General features: G+C 31.3%; 2 protein-coding genes and 1 non-coding gene across 3 annotated transcripts; all 3 read left to right on the top strand.

Moving 5' to 3' along the window:
• Positions 1 to 2,064: 2,064 nt before the first annotated feature.
• LOC112723964 (protein FAR1-RELATED SEQUENCE 5-like) lies at positions 2,065 to 4,421 on the top strand. The gene is made up of 2 exons (XM_025775297.1): positions 2,065 to 3,530; positions 3,614 to 4,421. The coding sequence occupies exons 1-2, from the start codon at positions 2,065 to 2,067 to the stop codon at positions 4,419 to 4,421; spliced, it is 2,274 nt and encodes a 757-aa protein (XP_025631082.1).
• Positions 4,422 to 9,225: 4,804 nt separating this feature from the next.
• On the top strand, positions 9,226 to 16,262 carry LOC112719872 (probable glutathione S-transferase parA). The gene is made up of 2 exons (XM_072207822.1): positions 9,226 to 9,549; positions 16,155 to 16,262. The coding sequence occupies exons 1-2, from the start codon at positions 9,226 to 9,228 to the stop codon at positions 16,260 to 16,262; spliced, it is 432 nt and encodes a 143-aa protein (XP_072063923.1).
• LOC112725754 (small nucleolar RNA snoR100) lies at positions 11,723 to 11,832 on the top strand. The gene has a single exon (XR_003164840.1). It is a non-coding gene; the product is annotated as a small nucleolar RNA snoR100 (small nucleolar RNA).
• Positions 16,263 to 19,214: the final 2,952 nt, after the last annotated feature.

The raw sequence follows: 19,214 nt of genomic DNA, 5'->3' as shown, positions 1-19,214 counted from the left end.
AATCGATTGGACTATCAAACCAATCGATTGAAATTTAACCCAATCGATTGGATTTCAGTTTATCACTAAACAATCGATTGTATATTGCTGGTAAGCATGATTTTGCATAAATCAATCGATTGGTGAAAGTAACCAATCGATTGAACAATGAATTAAATGTGAAATTTATGTAATTCAATCGATTGGTCACGGATAAACAATCGATTGGTCTCAATATTCAATCGATTGGTTACGGCTAAAAATCGATTGAATTATCATCAATTTCAATTTCAATCGATTGCATATAAAACCAATCGATTGATACTGTAATTATATGTACTCCAATCGATTAAAATAACAAAACAATCGATTGGAACATTGTGTTTAAGTATACTTCAATCGATTGGTGGGGGCTTGATTTCGTTTAATCTATCTACCAATTTTGAAACTTCTTCTTTAAATATGATCCGTCTAAGATTATTATTACTATTAGTTGCCAAATTTTTGAACTTTTGTTAATTTGTTTTTTCCTGCTACTATTATTATTATTATTATTATTATTATTATTGTTATTATTATTATTATTTTGAATTTCATTTGAGTATTTAGCTAATTAATGATAATTATCTTCTTATTCATCTATCTTATTATTAAAATTCTATCTTGCTTTTGTAAAGTTTTATTTTGATTTAGATACTCTAATCTTATCTTTTCCTTAATATTAACATTATAAATTGGTGAATAATCCATCACCAATTATTCAATCCCACCATTAAAATCGTGTACTCTTTATAAAAAATCTCATTGTTTTTCTTTCGAACATCCATCCATCTACTAAATATCCAATTTTTTTATTTTTTATCCGTCTATTTAATATCCACCTTTTGTTCATCGTTAATCGACAATCACCGTTGCACCAATCAATCACCGTTGCACCAATCAGCAAAGATCCAATCAATTTTTTTCATTGTAGTGTTCAGAAAACAATCCATCGTTTTGATTACAAAATCGAGGTAAGTGGATAGAATATCTAATTTTCCTATTATTCGTTTCGATACTTTATTCGTAAAATTGATTGTGTAATGAAAAATATTTTTTTATCTTTTATTAACTGACAAGACATTGAGAATTACTAAAAAGTAAATAGATGTTATTATTTTTTATTACTAATTGGCTAGCAATCAGGGACGGACCTAGAGGGGGGCGAGTAGTGGCCTGAACCCCCCAAAATTTTAAGAAATTATACTTATATATAAAATTTGTGTTTAAAAAATAAAAACAAATATTAGGTAATTTAATAGTTTTATATGTATTATTTTTCACTATGTAATAGATTTATGTCTTAATTGTTAATTCACTAATATCTTTACCTAACTAATTTAATATCATACCCTCAAGTCTTTGTACCTTTCAAATTAGTTTTTATATAATAATTTCTATATTTATTTTTTTTTTAAAATCATTTGTTTTTTTATATTAATATATTTAACATTCATATTTTTTATATTAATAATAACTTAAGTAGTTATGTTTTGGTAATCACATTATGTACTGTAGATATTATTTTCTTGTAAAAAATATTAATTCTTCTTCTAAATTCACATTGGTAAAAGAAAATTTTATAAAGATATCTTATATATTGTATTCTACAATGGTACCGTGTCTTTCAATTAATTAATAATTTATAATTTATTTTCAAATTTTTTTAAAACTTTTGAAAGAATGAATTTTAGTTAATAAGGTATGTGATCATTTTTAACAAACCCCGTTATAAATTATATGGTATTTTATAAATTTGTAATGTACAATTGTTAAAGTTATATTTTATTTATGTAATTATCATATTAAAAATAAATTTGTTGAAAAAAGTTATAATTATATGTATCTTAATAAATCTATTAAAAAACTAACTCCAATAACTATATGTTTATTATTTTTATAGGTTAAAAAAAATTATATAAAAATTGACACCTCAATATTAAAATCTCTGGATCCGTCCCTGCTAGCAATATACGAATCTATCTATTGTATATAATGTTATAAGATGGAGTGTATTGATTTTTTTTTTTCATTGGACATTTTAAGATGTCAGGTATATTTACGGACACTGAGATGAATGAGCAATATCAGGAGGACGATGACTTTAACCAACAAGAAGAGCTAGTAACTGACCAAGATATGATGGATGAACAGAATGAATTCGAACAAGATTTCAGAGATATCATAATCGAGGGAGCGTTTTTTTCTGAATCTGATACGTCAGATTATATCGTTGAAGCCGCTTATGCGGTTGACTCCGTGCAAGACATTACATCTGTGAAATTTAGTGAGAATTTTGCGGAGGAAATTGGCAAATACCACTTTTCTACTTTGCAGCTTGCATTTGATTTTTATATGAAGTACTCAAAGTCGAAGGGCTTTAGTGCAAGGAAGAGCAAGACCTTCAAGAATAGTAGTGGCGATATTTACAGACAACTGTTTGTATGCCACAGGCAAGGATTCAGGATGGAGAAATATTACACGATGGAAAAAAGGAAGAAGGAGCCTAGGTTGGAAACAAGAACTGGATGTGAAGCCCGAATGGATGTTAAATTTGTACCAGAAAGTGGAAGGTGGCATATCTTTTATTTCTCTGACGAACACAACCATGATCTATTGGATACACAATTCAGTGCTATGTTGCCTGCCCACAGAAAAATGTCAGAGGCAGATATTATGCAAATGATGAACATGCTAAAGTCAGGGATCAGCACCTCACAGATATTTAGTCTTCTAGCTAGCCAAGCAGGCGGATACGAATTTGTTGGCTATGGTCCCCGAGATATGTACAATAAGATTGCTCGGGAGAGGCGTCAAATTCCTGGTGATGCAGCACGAGTGTTGAAGAAGTTGGAGGGTATGCGGTTGAAGGATCCACAATTATATTTCAAGGCATGTCACGATTCAAGAGGTCTGTTACGTAATTTGTTCTGGTCTGATGGGATTAGCCAACTAGACTACCGACTCTTCGGGGATGTTATTGCTTTTGATGCTACGTACAAGAAGAACAAGTATAGTTTTCCGTTAGTAATATTCAGCGGGGTTAACCACCACAACCAAACAACTGTTTTTGCTGCTGCGTTAATCGCAGACGAAACTACTGATACATATGTTTGGCTCCTGCGTCAGCTCATGTTTGCAATGAGGGGCAAGACCCCGACCTCAATCATAACTGATGGGGCCATGGCGATTAGGAATGCAGTGAGAGATGTATTTCCCGAAGTCAGACATAGATTATGCGCTTGGCACCTTATTCGAAATGCAACTAGCAATGTTGGAAATCCATCGTTTACATCTAAATTTAGAAAAATCATGACAGGAGACTACGAGATTCCCGTGTTTAAGCGTAAGTGGGTTCAGCTTATTGAAGAATTTGGAATTGAGGATAAGCCGTGGGTGATCAACATGTACGAAGAGAAGCATATGTGGGCTACTGCATATCTAAGAGGAAAATTCTTTGCTGGCTTTAGAACTACATCAAGATGTGAAGGTTTACACTCAGTTGTGGGAAGGTATGTGGGGTCGGGTATGATTTGACAAGTTTTGTAGAGCATTTTCAAAGGTGTGTAGCACACATGCGCTTTAACGAATTTAGTGCTGATTATGAATCTACACGTGGGGTGCCCGTCATGCAAACTTGTATAGAGCTGCTAGAGAGATATGCTGCTGAGTTATACACTCATGAGATATTTCTTTTCTTTCGGCCATTTCTCTCCAGAGCTGGATCAATGCGGGTTCTGAACATAGATAATAACGATGATTGCATAAAATACATTGTGTGTAAGCATGGGAGGCCCGATTTTACGTGGACCGTTGATTTTCGTCAAGAAGAAATGATCTTCATGTGTACCTGTTTACGAATGGAGTCATTTGGTATTCCCTGCGAACATATTGTGAAAGTTCTGGTTGACAGAGACATCCGTGAGATTCCCCGGTCATTGGTATTGGATAGATGGACAAAAAAGGTTAAATCAGCACTCAATGATCCAAGTGGGTTCACCAGGGATGCTGTTGTTATTAGTCGTCAAAGTGCTTTGGTGGAATTTTCTAAACAACTGGCTGCTGTTGCTGCTAAAGTACCAGAGAGATATGAAGAGACACGTGATTTAATTATGGGATTGTACTCATCTTACAAGGCTGCAGACGAAGGAGATAATCAACCTCACTCAGGTGTTGCTAGAAGTATCAATCCGTATGTGCATCCAACCACTGGAGGCTCAGAACAGCCATCTAAGAGGAAGAAGCGGCAACGTTGTAGTGTTTGTCAAATGGAAGGACATAAGAAGACAACATGTCCTTGGCAAAAGGACATTGACAACAACGTTTTAGAAAATGAAGCAATCGGTTCGGACGATGGCGACATGTGTACCGAAGCAACGGCTGAGTTAGATAGTGATAGTTAGCAACCTCCATAATCTTTAATGTTTTTGGGCAGAAAATCAGTTCCGTATTTGTATTTTTTCTTTTTCACTATATTAATGAGATTTTATACATTCTTCCAATAGTCGTGCTTATGCTTTCTATGTGTAATGAGATTTTACTAATATGATTTCACTGCAAAGAATTATCGTAATTATATATCATTTGTTGTACACGCATAAGATTTCTCCTTTAATGTAGTATATGCAGTCTAATTTTGAATTGGTATAATTATACCACAAAGTTATAATTATCCCACAAAGCTATACCAAAAGGAACTGGATTGGTAGGAAGATCTTTATCAAAAGCTATAATTATATTTTAGGATATATATTTAAAATTTATATATTATTTTATTCTAAAATGGTTTTTTTGGTTAGACCACGGTTAGACCGGTTCAACCAGTGAACCAGTGATTCTGTCGGTTCGATGATCGGTTCGGTTCTCTAAACCTTGCTCATAATACATTCATATACTTATTAATTTATTATAATATGTTTATTTCTTTGTCTTTTTTATATATCTGGAACTAATGATTATTTTTTCACTGCCATGTGTAGAAATAATTATTTTAGAATACTATATCATTAATTCCATCGAATAAATAATACTATGTGTAAGTTGATCTTGGATGAATAATAGGAAGGGTAGAAAAACGGCTGATGATATATTTTTAATACTGTACATACATATTCCACAATATTTCACAATAATAATATACTTGAATTAATCATTCTACTTATATGACAAGATGAATTTGCTTTCTTGGTGGGATTAGCAATTGGTTGCTTACAATTAATGACAATCTAACTAGGTAATAATCCTAGACTCCTAGCTGTTAGTATGTAGCTAGCTTCTTTAGTTTTTCCATTTCAATTGTAATCCACTAATGTTAATTAAATTGAAGTAGCTAAGTATGAAAATAATTCGGATAATAATTCGGTTGTAACGAACTAAGATTTAGGTTTTAAAACTAAGCAGTTACAAATATAAATAACGATTACAAGAATTTATTTTCATAAACACGATTAAGATGGATAAATTTAACGTTTGAGTAGAAAAAAATGTGTTTTCATTTTTTTTACTTTAATTTCTTTTCGTAATTTTAGAAACAAGAAGTAACAAAATAATATTATTTTATTAATAAGTAAGAGAAAATCGTCATGGTTGTATTTTGCTTTATTTATTTACAGATTTATCACTTATAGTTTGAAATAATATTTGTATGGGATGGTGGTTGATCTAATGTTTGTATGAGCTAGTGGTTGAAATAAGGTTTGTATGAGCTGGTTGTTGAAATAATCAATGGAAATGACATTACTTCATGATAAAAATATGTGTTTTTAAAATAAATTAAACTAAAACTCCATACGGTGCATAGAAATAGAGTAAAATTGCGAAAAGTAACAAAACAATACATTTCTATTTAAGAAGTCATTTAAAGAAATTTGCAGGAAGTACATCCACTAACTCTAACAAATAAATACGCACTAACCAAAGTATTATAGTCTATCTAGATTAATTATAAGAACTGTGCATATTCCAAAACTCCTCGACCGATGCTATAATCTGTGGCTTCTTATGGTTGATCCGACTCCGGAGTATATGCACCGCGGTTATCATGCGAATATCGTGATCATCAAGCTACAAATTATAGAAATTATTATATAAAAACTAATTTGAAAGGTACAAAGACTTGAGGGTATGATATTAAATTAGTTAGGTAAAGATATTAGTGAATTAACAATTAAGACATAAATCTATTACATAGTGAAAAATAATACATATAAAACTATTAAATTACCTAATATTTGTTTTTATTTTTTAAACACAAATTTTATATATAAGTATAATTTCTTAAAATTTTGGGGGGTTCAGGCCACTACTCGCCCCCTCTAGGTCCGTCCCTGATTGCTAGCCAATTAGTAATAAAAAAATAATAACATCTATTTACTTTTTAGTAATTCTCAATGTCTTGTCAGTTAATAAAAGATAAAAAAATATTTTTTCATTACACAATCAATTTTACGAATAAAGTATCGAAACGAATAATAGGAAAATTAGATATTCTATCCACTTACCTCGATTTTGTAATCAAAACGATGGATTGTTTTCTGAACACTACAATGAAAAAAATTGATTGGATCTTTGCTGATTGGTGCAACGGTGATTGATTGGTGCAACGGTGATTGTCGATTAACGATGAACAAAAGGTGGATATTAAATAGACGGATAAAAAATAAAAAAAATTGGATATTTAGTAGATGGATGGATGTTCGAAAGAAAAACAATGAGATTTTTTATAAAGAGTACACGATTTTAATGGTGGGATTGAATAATTGGTGATGGATTATTCACCAATTTATAATGTTAATATTAAGGAAAAGATAAGATTAGAGTATCTAAATCAAAATAAAACTTTACAAAAGCAAGATAGAATTTTAATAATAAGATAGATGAATAAGAAGATAATTATCATTAATTAGCTAAATACTCAAATGAAATTCAAAATAATAATAATAATAACAATAATAATAATAATAATAATAATAATAATAATAATAATAGGAAAAAACAAATTAACAAAAGTTCAAAAATTTGGCAACTAATAGTAATAATAATCTTAGACGGATCATATTTAAAGAAGAAGTTTCAAAATTGGTAGATAGATTAAACGAAATCAAGCCCCCACCAATCGATTGAAGTATACTTAAACACAATGTTCCAATCGATTGTTTTGTTATTTTAATCGATTGGAGTACATATAATTACAGTATCAATCGATTGGTTTTATATGCAATCGATTGAAATTGAAATTGATGATAATTCAATCGATTTTTAGCCGTAACCAATCGATTGAATATTGAGACCAATCGATTGTTTAGCCGTGACCAATCGATTGAATTACATAAATTTCACATTTAATTCATTGTTCAATCGATTGGTTACTTTCACCAATCGATTGATTTATGCAAAACCATGCTTACCAGCAATATACAATCAATTGTTTAGTGATAAACTGAAATCCAATCGATTGGGTTAAATTTCAATCGATTGGTTTGATAGTCCAATCGATTGGATTTCAGCGAAACACGATTTCATGACTCCTCAAGAACGTCTCGGATCGAATGTAATATTTTAAGAAAATTAGGATCCATGGATGATCTAATTGTTGTTGTTTTTGTATTTGATTGTTAATGAACATGATAAATTTATGATAAATTAATTATTTATAAAATAAAAAATCGTTTTTATAATTATATAAAATATATAGGGTCAATTTATAATTAAAATTAGTTAAAGGACTATGTAACAGTTGTTAAAAAATCTTAAAAAACATGTTTTTTTACTTGGACCACTAAGTGGTCCAAAGGTTCCTGGACCACCGAATCCTGAGCCATCATTTTGTATGCAAAAAAAATGTTGAGAACGAAAAAAATTTTCAACCTATACTTTAGGAACTAAAATCATACTTAACTCTTTCTTTTTTTACATATTTTTCGTTGTTTTTAAAATTTATTACTAAAATATTAATTTTTGTTAAAAAAATATTTATTAATTTGTCATTGTTTTTTTTTTTTTTTTTTTTTTTGCTAACTCAAAAGTGCCAAAATAATGAGAGAATTCCATTTACAATATAATATAAAACTCATAGTTTTAAGACCACAAGTCATATTAACATGTAACTTACTAAAACTTTTGTTAGACATACTGAAATTAATTAAGATTAAATTTGATGTGCTATTCACAAAAGTGCTTTTTATTTAAGAAGTGCTGAAAAATAATTATACGTCAGATAAAAATATTTTATCTCTATATAATAAAAATTTTGAGCGTATTTATTAAATATATATTACATGGTAGTTAGAATCAATTTTTTCACTAATAAAGTGATTGTAGTTAAAAAATTAAGTATTTGTAAGATAATATTTTATCATTTTTTCATAATTTAATTTTTAAAATTATATTAAAAAGTACATCATTGCAATTATATAAAAGCATTTGAAAAAAAAAAGCAAAAATTTACATTGCTTATCAATTTCCAGTAAGTAACTGGTAATATGACTGCTAACCTGAAATCCAATAAGAATTTAATTTGTATAATGGAGTATAATTTGTTTATAAGGGTAGAGTTTATTTAGCAATAAAGAGCTAGCAGAAAAAAACTATTAACATCTATTATTATTAACTATTTCAGTTTATTAAGAATTTTAGATCATCTAAATACACTTCAGCATGAACTCTGAATATAAAGTCTATATATATAATATATATTATTATATTTGTTATGGAATTTAGTCTCATGGTCAATCTCTTCAATATCATTCTAGTAGATAAGATTAGATAATACAAAAAAAAAAAAGGTACAATTAGCTTAGAGCACCGTAGCCGGGTCAAAATTGGTATCCAATAAAAATATACCAAAATTATGTGAGTTTATTCCTTTCACATTTTGATGGTTCTAATGAGGCACCATATATACACTAACTGGGGTATGATTCAACCAAAGAAATATTAAATATTGCAAAAGCATGAGATACTTTCTCTTATCACTAAGCATATCAAAATCAAAAGGAAAAGTTGTACTTGGAGAACAAGGAGGATCACAACAAAAATAGATATCAAAATCCAACATGAGCAATGACACCAGCATTGGTCAACCCTTTTTGATGCGTCACATTTTTTGTGCAAACAAGTAATAATACACAAGTATATATAAATACCCCAAATCCATAAGAACAATATAACTTAATCTTAGCAATCTAGATATAAATTAAATATAAGCAAATGGGTGAAGACAACAACAATGTGGTATTGTTGGATTTCTGGCCAAGCTCTTATGGGATGAGGGTGAAAATTGCTTTGCAAGAAAAGGGTGTCTCATATGAGTGTAGGCAAGAAGATTTTGAAGCTAAAAGTTCTCTGCTTTTGGAGATGAACCCAATTCACAAAATGATCCCAGTTTTGATTCATAATGGTAAACCCATTTGTGAATCTCTCAACATAGTTGAGTACATCGATGAGGTTTGGAACCATAAACCTTCTCTACTTCCCTCTGATCCTTACAAGAGATCCCAAGCAAGGTTTTGGGGCAATTACATTGATAAAAATGTAAGTCATATAACTATGTACTTTATCTTATGTTTCTTCATTATACGTATACCAGTATAAGATTAAATATTTGTATCAATATTTTTGTACACTAGCAATTATACTAATTTTATTCAACTAAAATTACACTAATGTTGTATATGTAGAAATTATTATTTATTTATTTATTATTATTATTATTAAAATAGTCAAAATTTGTCTTATTTAATATTTATTTATTGTTGTAACAATTAATAAATATTAAATAAGATAACTTAGGACTGTTTTTCACTAATTTTTTTTGTTACTAAATATATTTTTTTTATTTTAATATGTGCTATAAGCATCTACGGTGTTGTAATGTAACATTAATGTTCTCTATGGATTCATGTTTTGTATCGTAAATAAATTTGATTATTATTAAGAAATTAATGTTTTTGAGCAACCTTAACGAAAAATTAATGCTCAAAATATCCCATAATACTAATAGTTGTTCTCTCTCTTTTTTTTTAAACAATAAAAAATATAAGAATAAACAAAATATTAATATAAAATATTTTATGATCAATAAAATATTGATATATTGATATGTGCTATATACGGATTTTTCTACTAGCATAATTAACTATTAAAATAATCAAATATTTTATAAATTAAAAAAATCAGTCACATCATATTTTAATATTTTTAGGTTAACTTTCAATTTAGTATTTTAAAAATATAGCCATTGACAAAAAAACAATCTCTAAATAATTTGAAAATACTAAAAAAATAAATAATAAATATTATATTTTTTGTAAGTGATAAAAAAATTTTATATTTATTAAACGGCTTATTCATTTGATCTGAATTTTTATGGCAATATTTAAATAAATATTTAGAAGGTGCATAATAAAAATTGGAACAAAATTTAATCTCTAGATTTTTTTTATTTTAAAAAATAATATAGTCATTCACGATATATTTTTTTTTAAAATATCACTTTACATAAAATGATCAAATTTTAAATGAAAAGTTCTTGCTTTTCTAATAATGACTGTAAAAATTTGCATTAAAATTTGATTTTTAAAATTGTTTTTTAAAATATATTTTAATATTTAGTTTTTTTATTGTGTTTTAAAATTTTTAGAGACTTATTTATCGTTAAATATTTTTTGAAATCCTTGTTGTTAGGATGTAAGCATTCTGATACCATTTTAGTAGTTTAATCATACTTTTATTCATATTTTGAGTGTTAATCAATCCAATTTACTTATAAATATAACCTGACTTTAAACATTTATTTTCTAATAAGAGTGTCATTTAAGAATTTATTATTGATTAATAGATTTTTATATCAATTTTGTTAGATAACCAATGAGAATTTAGCCAATAACAAACAACAAACATGTTTAAATTGTACTTTATATTAATTATTTATCATTAATTAGTGATTATCTAAATTTTATTTGTTAAAAATATAAAATTAATAATTAATAATTAAAATTGTTTAAAGTTAACTAATTAAAAATTATTTATCTATACTTTTTTTTATATTGTTGTAAAAGTATAAAGTGAAATTCAAATCCCTACTTACGTTTTTTTTTTTTTTTTGATATTTTTCTACCTACATTTTATACAGAAGAGTAGCTACGAACTTCTAAATTTTAAAATTTCAATTTAAAGAATGAAGTATGATATTAAAAAAAAAGAAAAGGTTATCAGTGTTTATTTTTTGTATACAAAAGGGTCAGAGGCCCAAGTTATTGGTGTTTATGATAATGAAAGAGAAAGACTTTCAAGCTTCACCCAACGTATACATTTATTCTTACAGTCTGGGCCCAACAAGTTTTCAGTCCCTAACATCACAAAATCTCCAGCCCAAAAAGGATTCTAAAAACAATGGGCCTGACTTTTACCATTATATCCCCTGAAGAATAGGGCAAAAGTAAAACCCTAACTGTCCCCTCCTATAAATAGTGCTTCCATCCGAAACCTGATATGCATCTGTCTCCATTCTCTACAGCTTACTCCTCCCACTAATTTTTCATTATTTATGTTCTTTTTTAGATCTTTCTATGCTCTTTTCTCCGTTAGGGTTTATAATTAGCATATATTTATTCTGTTTTCTTTCGTTTTAATTTAATAGCTTGTTTCGTTTTTTTGATTTGATATCCGAAACCGTGCACAATAAGCCGATGCTCTGGATTTTCAGAAAGGAAGGCAGCATGGTTGTGTGTACGGAAATTGATTTCTTTAGGGTCAACATGTCTGCTCTCAATGATAACTACTCCTGATTTGAGGGCCTGGTTCATACCTACATTTTTTTAATGTTTTCAAATCCTTGAATTGAGTTCAATATTTTCTCTTTTTTTTTACTGAGAGATCTTTTTTGTTCAGTGATGTGCTTGGAGTCTTTGGATGATAGGACGGTGTGTGTTGAGCGTAGAGGCCGAGACTCACACGTTTGATATGTCATTTGCTGAGTGCACTATCAGCATCATGGCATGTGACATGTGAAACATGTGTGTTTCTGGTTTCTACTCTCCACACAAGAATGGACTGTGCCTTTTTGTTTTGGCCCGCTGGTTAGAAATTATTGATAGATGTTATGCTCTACTTATATTTTATAAGCATTTAATTTTGATGCAGGGTTTAAAATAGATTTATACGTATATATAATTATGTAACCTTGTGATAACTAAGGATATGTTTGGATGATAGGATGATGTGTCTTATTGAGAAAGCTAGGTTATAGTCCACAATTTCTGTTAAGTTGGGCGTAGAGACCCGAGATGCATACATTTTACATGGCATTTGTTGAGGGTGGCAATATTGCATGTGGTATGTGTAATGTGTGTGTTTCTGGTCTCCACCCTCCATAGAAGTATGGACTATAGGTGTTGCTTAGCTTCCTCAATATGTGACATCATCTTATTATCTTGATCTTATACTGGAGATTATTTTCAAGGCATGTAACATAATGAAATTAAGGGGAATGTATCATTGTTTACTCTAAAGTTTGATGTCCGCAGACAAAGATGGAGCTTCCTGTGAATGTTGGAAGGAGATCAAGAAACAACTGAAGTAGTGGCTGCTGCTGCAAGGAGAATCTATTTGAAGAGTATAAACTGACAAACCTACCCTCTCACTTATGAAGTGTTATTTTTCTTCTGAGATTGTTTTATGTTAAAAGTTTGGCAAAGTCTTTGGTATAGATGATGGGACAAATCTATATGTATAGATTTATGGTGGCAGCCTATTATTACAACAGGTGGCATAGCAGAGACATGATGTGAAGCTTGGCAGAAGCGTTGCAGAAAAAGCTGAGTGCAACACGTGAGGAAGTTGGTAATTTGGTTTGATAATAATATGTTATGTTGATTAATTAATTTAGGTTGATTATGGCCCCAAATTTTGGTCTTTTTTAGTTTTTGGACAAAAAGTAGATTTTGTTCCGCAGGCCAAAAACTGTAAGAAACAATACCATAAGTTTATATTCTTGCTATCTATTACTCAACAAACCAAAAATATCAATGCAACTATAATTACCCAAAAAAAAAAAGAAAGCACCCCTACATAAACCTAGAACTGGTTATCAAGTGGGTTCGGTTGATCGCATAAACCAGTTTGTAATAAACTGGTCAGAGAATTGGTTAAACAGATAGTTAACCAGAAACTAGTTGAACCGATCGATTTTTGAAAAAAAATTTGTGACAACAAAGTTTAAAACGGCAGCGTTTGACATTAAAAAAAAGCCTAAATCAAACTACCCATTATCCCAATGCACCGCAATCCCCATTTCTTTTTTTTTCGCTTATACTGTGTGTATAATAATAAGGTGTTCTAATAGTATTTAGTATTGCATACTTGGGTGTTTTTAGATATCCAAATAAATATAACATAAATCAAAATTTTTGTATTTGATTAATCACCAAAAACTTTTTTATTTCATTTACTATTATAGATTTTTTATTTTGATTTAAAATGATTCATTCAATTAATATAACTAAAATTAACTATAAACTATTTTATATAACGTATGTAGATTCAATTAAATATTGCTTAAAATTATTTCTAGTTATTATTATTATTATTATTATTATTATTATTATTAATATTACATACCTAATTGTTTTAATATCAATTTTCTTCATATCGATGATGATTGTATGAAAGTCCAACATTGGAACGCCTTAGTAATTGCACGGGTGCTCTTTTTCTTTTATTTTGGGTAATTATAGTTGCATTGACATTTTTGGTTTGTTGGGTAATAGCCTAATAGGTAGCAAGAATGTAAACTTATGGTATTCTTTTTTTATAATTTTTGGCTTACAACTCAAAATCTATTTTTTGTCCAAAAATTAAAAAAGACTAAGATTTGGGTCCGTAATCAACCTAAATTAATTAATCAACATAACATATCATTATCAAACTAAATTAGCAGCCTCCTCATGAGTTGCACTCAAACTTTCTCTGCAACGCTTCTGCCAAGTTTCACATCTTGTCTCCTGCTATGCCACTTGTAATAATAGGCTGACACTACAAATCTTTACATGTAGATACTAATATACCATCTACATAATAGAATTTGCCTAAAAGTTTTTGTTCTATCCTAACCACGTGTATTGTTGCTGGGGATTTGCTCTGTTTTTGTCAATTCCAGAGTATTAAAGAGAGGTGGATACTACTATGAAGATTTTATTATTGTCTTCATACGAAGATGCTTCTTTTTTACCATTAGATAATGAAATGTATGGTTTGATTTTGATGTGTTACAAAAGTGTTATTTTTTTTTAAGTGTGGCTAAACAAACAAAGTACACTTTTAACACAAGAATCTTCATAAAAAGATGTTTTTTGCATCTTCATTTGAGTAGTTGCCTTAAAGAGAACTATTGTATTTTTTACTTCTTTTTATTTAAAGGTAACTTATTGTTGACCATTTTATTATTAACTAAGTAAAAAATTATTAATGGACGTGGAACATGTGCTCAGAGATAAAAGATAACAAAATTAAAAGTATGAAAATATAGAAAAATTAATTTATAAAATATCTATTGGTGACATGGTCTCTTTCTTCACTTTATATCGTTATATCCAGAAAATAATACAAGAATGGAGGGGAAAATGGTATTATTCACACATTGTATTATGGTGTGATAAGAAGAAATGTGAATTTGCAGGTTTGAAAATCGCAACTTGCGCGCGCGCTTTGTTAGTAATGAAAAAAATAAAGATAGATACTGTTATAAAAATTTTACTGGTGTTTTCATGTTAAGATATATTTTTGAATAAAAGATAAATAGGTCTCTGATTGGATACTGTGGGTAGGGCTGGAAGTGAGTCAAGCCAGCTCATGAGCTGGTGAGCCAAGCTTGAGCCTGAAATTGAGCTCATAAATTAAATGAGCCGAGCTTGAGCTTGGATAAGCTCAGCTCATTAGCTCGTGAGCTGGTTCGATTATATATATATAACAATCTTAATTATTTAATATTTATATTTATTTTTTACATATAATTTTAATATAGGACATAAATAAAAAATTTATAATTTATTGATAGATAAAAAATATATAAAATTGATCTTTTTAAATATTTTTAAAAATATATAAGTTATAATTTATTGATATAAAATTATAGATTATGTATCTATGTTTCTCTTATTTGAGCCAGCTCGTGAGCTCGAGCCAACTCGTGAGCTTTTGGTGAGTCGAGCTTGAGCTTAAGAAATAAGCTCGATTGTTAATGAGTCGAGCCGTGAGCCAATCTCAATTTTCGTGAGCCGAGCTTGAGCTTGGTCTAGCTCGGCTCAGCTCGGCTCACTTCCAACCCTAACTGTGGGGATTTCCCCGCGGGGGATGAAGACCAGGGTATCCGTACAATTTCCGTTAGTATCGTTCTTATGTATATATAATTTAAGAAACCCTAATCTTCTTTCCCTAATCACTATTCTTCCATAAGTCCGTCACTTTGCCTCTCACTTTCATCTCTCTCCTCATGTTTCATTTCTGACTTTCTGTCTATTCTCCCAATCGTCACTGGTCACTGCCAATCTGCCACACTCATACCTGTTAGCCGCCGGTCTCACTCTTATCGGCGAGATAGCTTCTCCGTTTTCCATTGTGGCCACCTCTAGTTGGCCTTCATTCTCTGTTTTGCAGCCACCATCGACTTCTTTTGTTCGCTGTGCTGCATCTCAACACCAATTTTTGTTTGTCTAACTAAGCCTATCAAACATTATTGTTGCTTAGTCCATCAATCCTCGTGGGATAGACCCTTACTCACGTAAGGTATTACTTGGTATGACCCGGTGCACTTGCCGGTTAGTAAGTGTGGTTGTAAAATACCGCACCAAGTTTTTAGGAGCTCTGTCTATTGTATGGATTGATAATATTATTTTTCTTAATTTATGTTTTGATTTATATTTCAATAATTGTTTTCGTTCTTTATTTTATGAATTTGGGTGGAACGGAAGTATGACCCATGTTCTATTTGAGTTCTTGTAAAACTTGGAAAAACTCTTTACTTGAACAATAGCTTAAAAACATATTATCCTGAATTTCTAATTGTTTGTATTTAAACGAGATACGTGACATATAATCCCTTTATCTTTGAATAATTAGGATTCTTGTGGCATATAAACTAGGATTCAAATTTTCGCAGTGCCATTATCACCCTCTGTGCAGTTCGCAACGCCTCCTTTGTTGGTAGTACCGTCGCCCTCTGTGCAGTTCTTAGCGCCGCCGTCGTTTGATTTTTTATTTGGATCTGAACTGATTTTTTTTTTGCATCAGATTTTTTTGTTACGAGTGATGTGTTCTTTGTACCGTCGCCCTTTGTGCAATTCTCAGAGTCGCCGTCCTTTGATTTTTTCTTTGGACCTGAACTGGTTTATTTTTTCTTTGTACTGATTTGTTTTTTCATTTGATTTTTTTTGTTATGAACGATGTGTTCTTTGTATTAATTTTTGGGATAGAGTTTTGGTTATGTTTTGAACTTTGGTTATGTTCATGGCCTCTTTATTTTGGTTTTGGTTATGTTCATGGCCTCTGAATGGTTATGTTTATGGTCTTTGATCTTTGATTTTTTATCTGTTTTTTTTTTCAGTTTTTTTTTAAATCCGTGGGTACTCGCGGAGATACAGATATCTGGCAGATACGGGTCCCCGTTACCCGTCACAGATATGGGGCGGGGACGGGGAGACTTTTGGGGTCACAGGGCGGGGGGCGGGGGCCATGTCCCCGTCCCCATGGAGACCCGTTGCCATTCCTATATCTGACCGTTTTAAACTCAAGAATACTGACTTGGAGGAGTGGAGATTGAGCTGTCTGTTTTGGTTGATGATGTGGATGGGAAACAAATTGTTAAGGGAAAAATTGGTCCTTATGCTTCAAATTGTTAATGGACAAATAAGGTGAAGAATTTAAATGTATTTTTCAATCCAGCAGTCTATTTAACAGAACAGCAACAATAGCTTCCTCATTAACCAAACAACTTTCCAGATTAACCAAACAACTTTCCAGCTTCTCATCCCTGATCAACTCTCCAAAGAACAACTGCAAATTCTTCATCATTACCATTCTTAAGTTGCAATACAACATCTTCTATAGTAACATTCACTATTTCTTCTTCTATTTCCCCTCCACCATACACATCATTTGCAAACTCTAATGATACTGGACTTGAAGGTAGGCTCATGTTCTCACCAAATCTTGCATTCATAAACTGTTTTTGCAATGTACCAACCTTTTCTCTAAAATTTATGGACAATTCAAGGGGCAATAGGCTTAGTGATCGACCAATATCATGTGTTGTGTCCTCAATATGTTTGATAAGGTCTTTCAAGCTAGAACTTTTTTTCAAAACTTTAGCACGGCTAAGCGAAGTTTCGATCGATTCCAAAAATTTTCTGATGGATGGCTTGTTTTCTATAACTCTGATTTTGTCACTCAAATCACTGAAAATTGGTGCCAATTTCTCAACCAACACGGCAAACTCAGTAAAAGCATCAATCTCAACTGGATTTTTTGGAGGGAAAAAGAAAAGAAAAGAATAACCAGTTACACAATTAGTAAACTGTAACTGGAAGACACATTATAAAGGAATTATCTTTATAAGAAACTAATGGAAAATTGAGAGCAAAACAAAAGGGAAAAAATCAATCACACAGAGAAATTCAAGAAATTTAGAGGGAAATTGAATTGAACCTGTTGAAAAAATGCAAGGGATGACGCCATTAACAATTTGTTTTATAATAATAATAATTAATTAATTTGTATGCCATTCATAAGGTTTTTTTCCTTTTTGGTTTCACAAAATTCATGGCGCCATCATCAACAAGAAGAACAAGGAAGCATGGTTGTCAAACTCGAGTGGAATCGAGTTGACTCGGACACAAGCTCGTTTCTGGGTAGACTCGGGTTGACTCGGACAGAATCGCTCAAACTCGCGAGTTTGCTAGCGAGTCAGCGAGTTTGAATTCGGTGCCTATTTTCGCCAAAAACGGCGTCGTTTTGGGCCAAAAAAAACCTACAGCTAACCCAAACCCGGTAAGTAACCCAAATTCGAAACCCTCACACTTCAGTGACTCCACCAAGTCCTCACGGCCTCACTGCTCACAACTCACTCTCTTCTTCGTCTCTAACGTCGCTGAATCGCCACCGTCTACTGGCACCATTGTCTGCGCCGCCACGCAGAGGCCGGACGCCAGACGGATCCCTCATCCCTCGCCTGTCGCCTCGTCTCATCCCTCATCCCTCATCCCACGCAGAGTCGCAGAGCCCACCAGGCCACCACCATGCAGGGAAGGTTCCTCGTCGACACCACCCCACCACCACGCAGCGGCCACGCAGAGTCGCAGAGCCCACCACCACGCAGTGAAGGTTCCTCGTCGACACCAGCCCACCACCACGCAGAGTCTCAGAGCCCACCACTTGACAACCACAGAGTGAAGGTTCACCGCCCCTGTTATGCAGTCGTCGGCCGTCGCACTCCTCCGTGTTCTGCTTCACTGCGTTTGCCTCCCCTCCCCTATTCGTCGCCCTTGTTCAGTTGTTCTTCACTGCCGATCTCATCTGCTTCAATTCTGCCGATTTTCAAGGTAATTATTTTAAACAAATTCAAATATTAACAATTTTGGTATCAATTCTGCAATTTTGGTTCTGCCCTGATCTGCGTTTGATATGTTAAAAAAAAAATTAAACTGATGCTGCTTCATGCTTCATGCTTCATAGTTAAAATGTGTGGTACTGTGGTTTACTGGTTGTCTGGTTTAAACTTTAAACTCTTACTTAATACTTACTTAGTTAGTGGTTTTTTTTAATGTGTCTAAATATCTGACTGAAACTCTGAAGTCTGAAATATTAGTGTTACTGTGTTTGTTTAGTTAGTGTTAGTTATGAATTTAGTTAGTGGATAATCTGAATCTGAATTTGTTAGTGGATAATCCGAATCTGAATCTGAATTTGTTATCTAGGTTGTTGATTTTTAGGGATAAAAATACAAAATATCTGAGAATGTTGGTTCAGGGACAGGGTATTCGCTTCCTAGTATTCCTAGACCTACACCTGCTGTTTCTAGGAGGAAAAATGCAGCTGGAAATAGAAGTGATATAGGATTGTTATTTTTATTTAATTTTCTTATTTTTATTCATTTGCATTTATTATTTTTAGTTATGAACCTATATGGGAAATTATTGATGGAAGGT

The sequence above is a fragment of the Arachis hypogaea genome, chromosome 11, assembly GCF_003086295.3.
Source record: "Arachis hypogaea cultivar Tifrunner chromosome 11, arahy.Tifrunner.gnm2.J5K5, whole genome shotgun sequence".
Taxonomy (NCBI): Eukaryota; Viridiplantae; Streptophyta; class Magnoliopsida; order Fabales; family Fabaceae; genus Arachis; species Arachis hypogaea.
The sequence above is the reverse complement of the archived record's forward strand: the minus strand, read 5'-3'. Positions and strand labels throughout refer to the sequence as shown.

Bases quoted from the DNA above. Each gene is read 5' to 3' on its own strand.
- LOC112723964 (XM_025775297.1), top strand. From the start codon at position 2,065: ATGTCAGGTATATTTACGGACACTGAGATGAATGAGCAATATCAGGAG. The intron at 3,531-3,613 runs GTATGTGGGGTC...TAACGAATTTAG, and splicing joins TTACACTCAGTTGTGGGAAG to TGCTGATTATGAATCTACAC.
- LOC112719872 (XM_072207822.1), top strand. From the start codon at position 9,226: ATGGGTGAAGACAACAACAATGTGGTATTGTTGGATTTCTGGCCAAGC. The intron at 9,550-16,154 runs GTAAGTCATATA...CATATAAACTAG, and splicing joins GCAATTACATTGATAAAAAT to GATTCAAATTTTCGCAGTGC.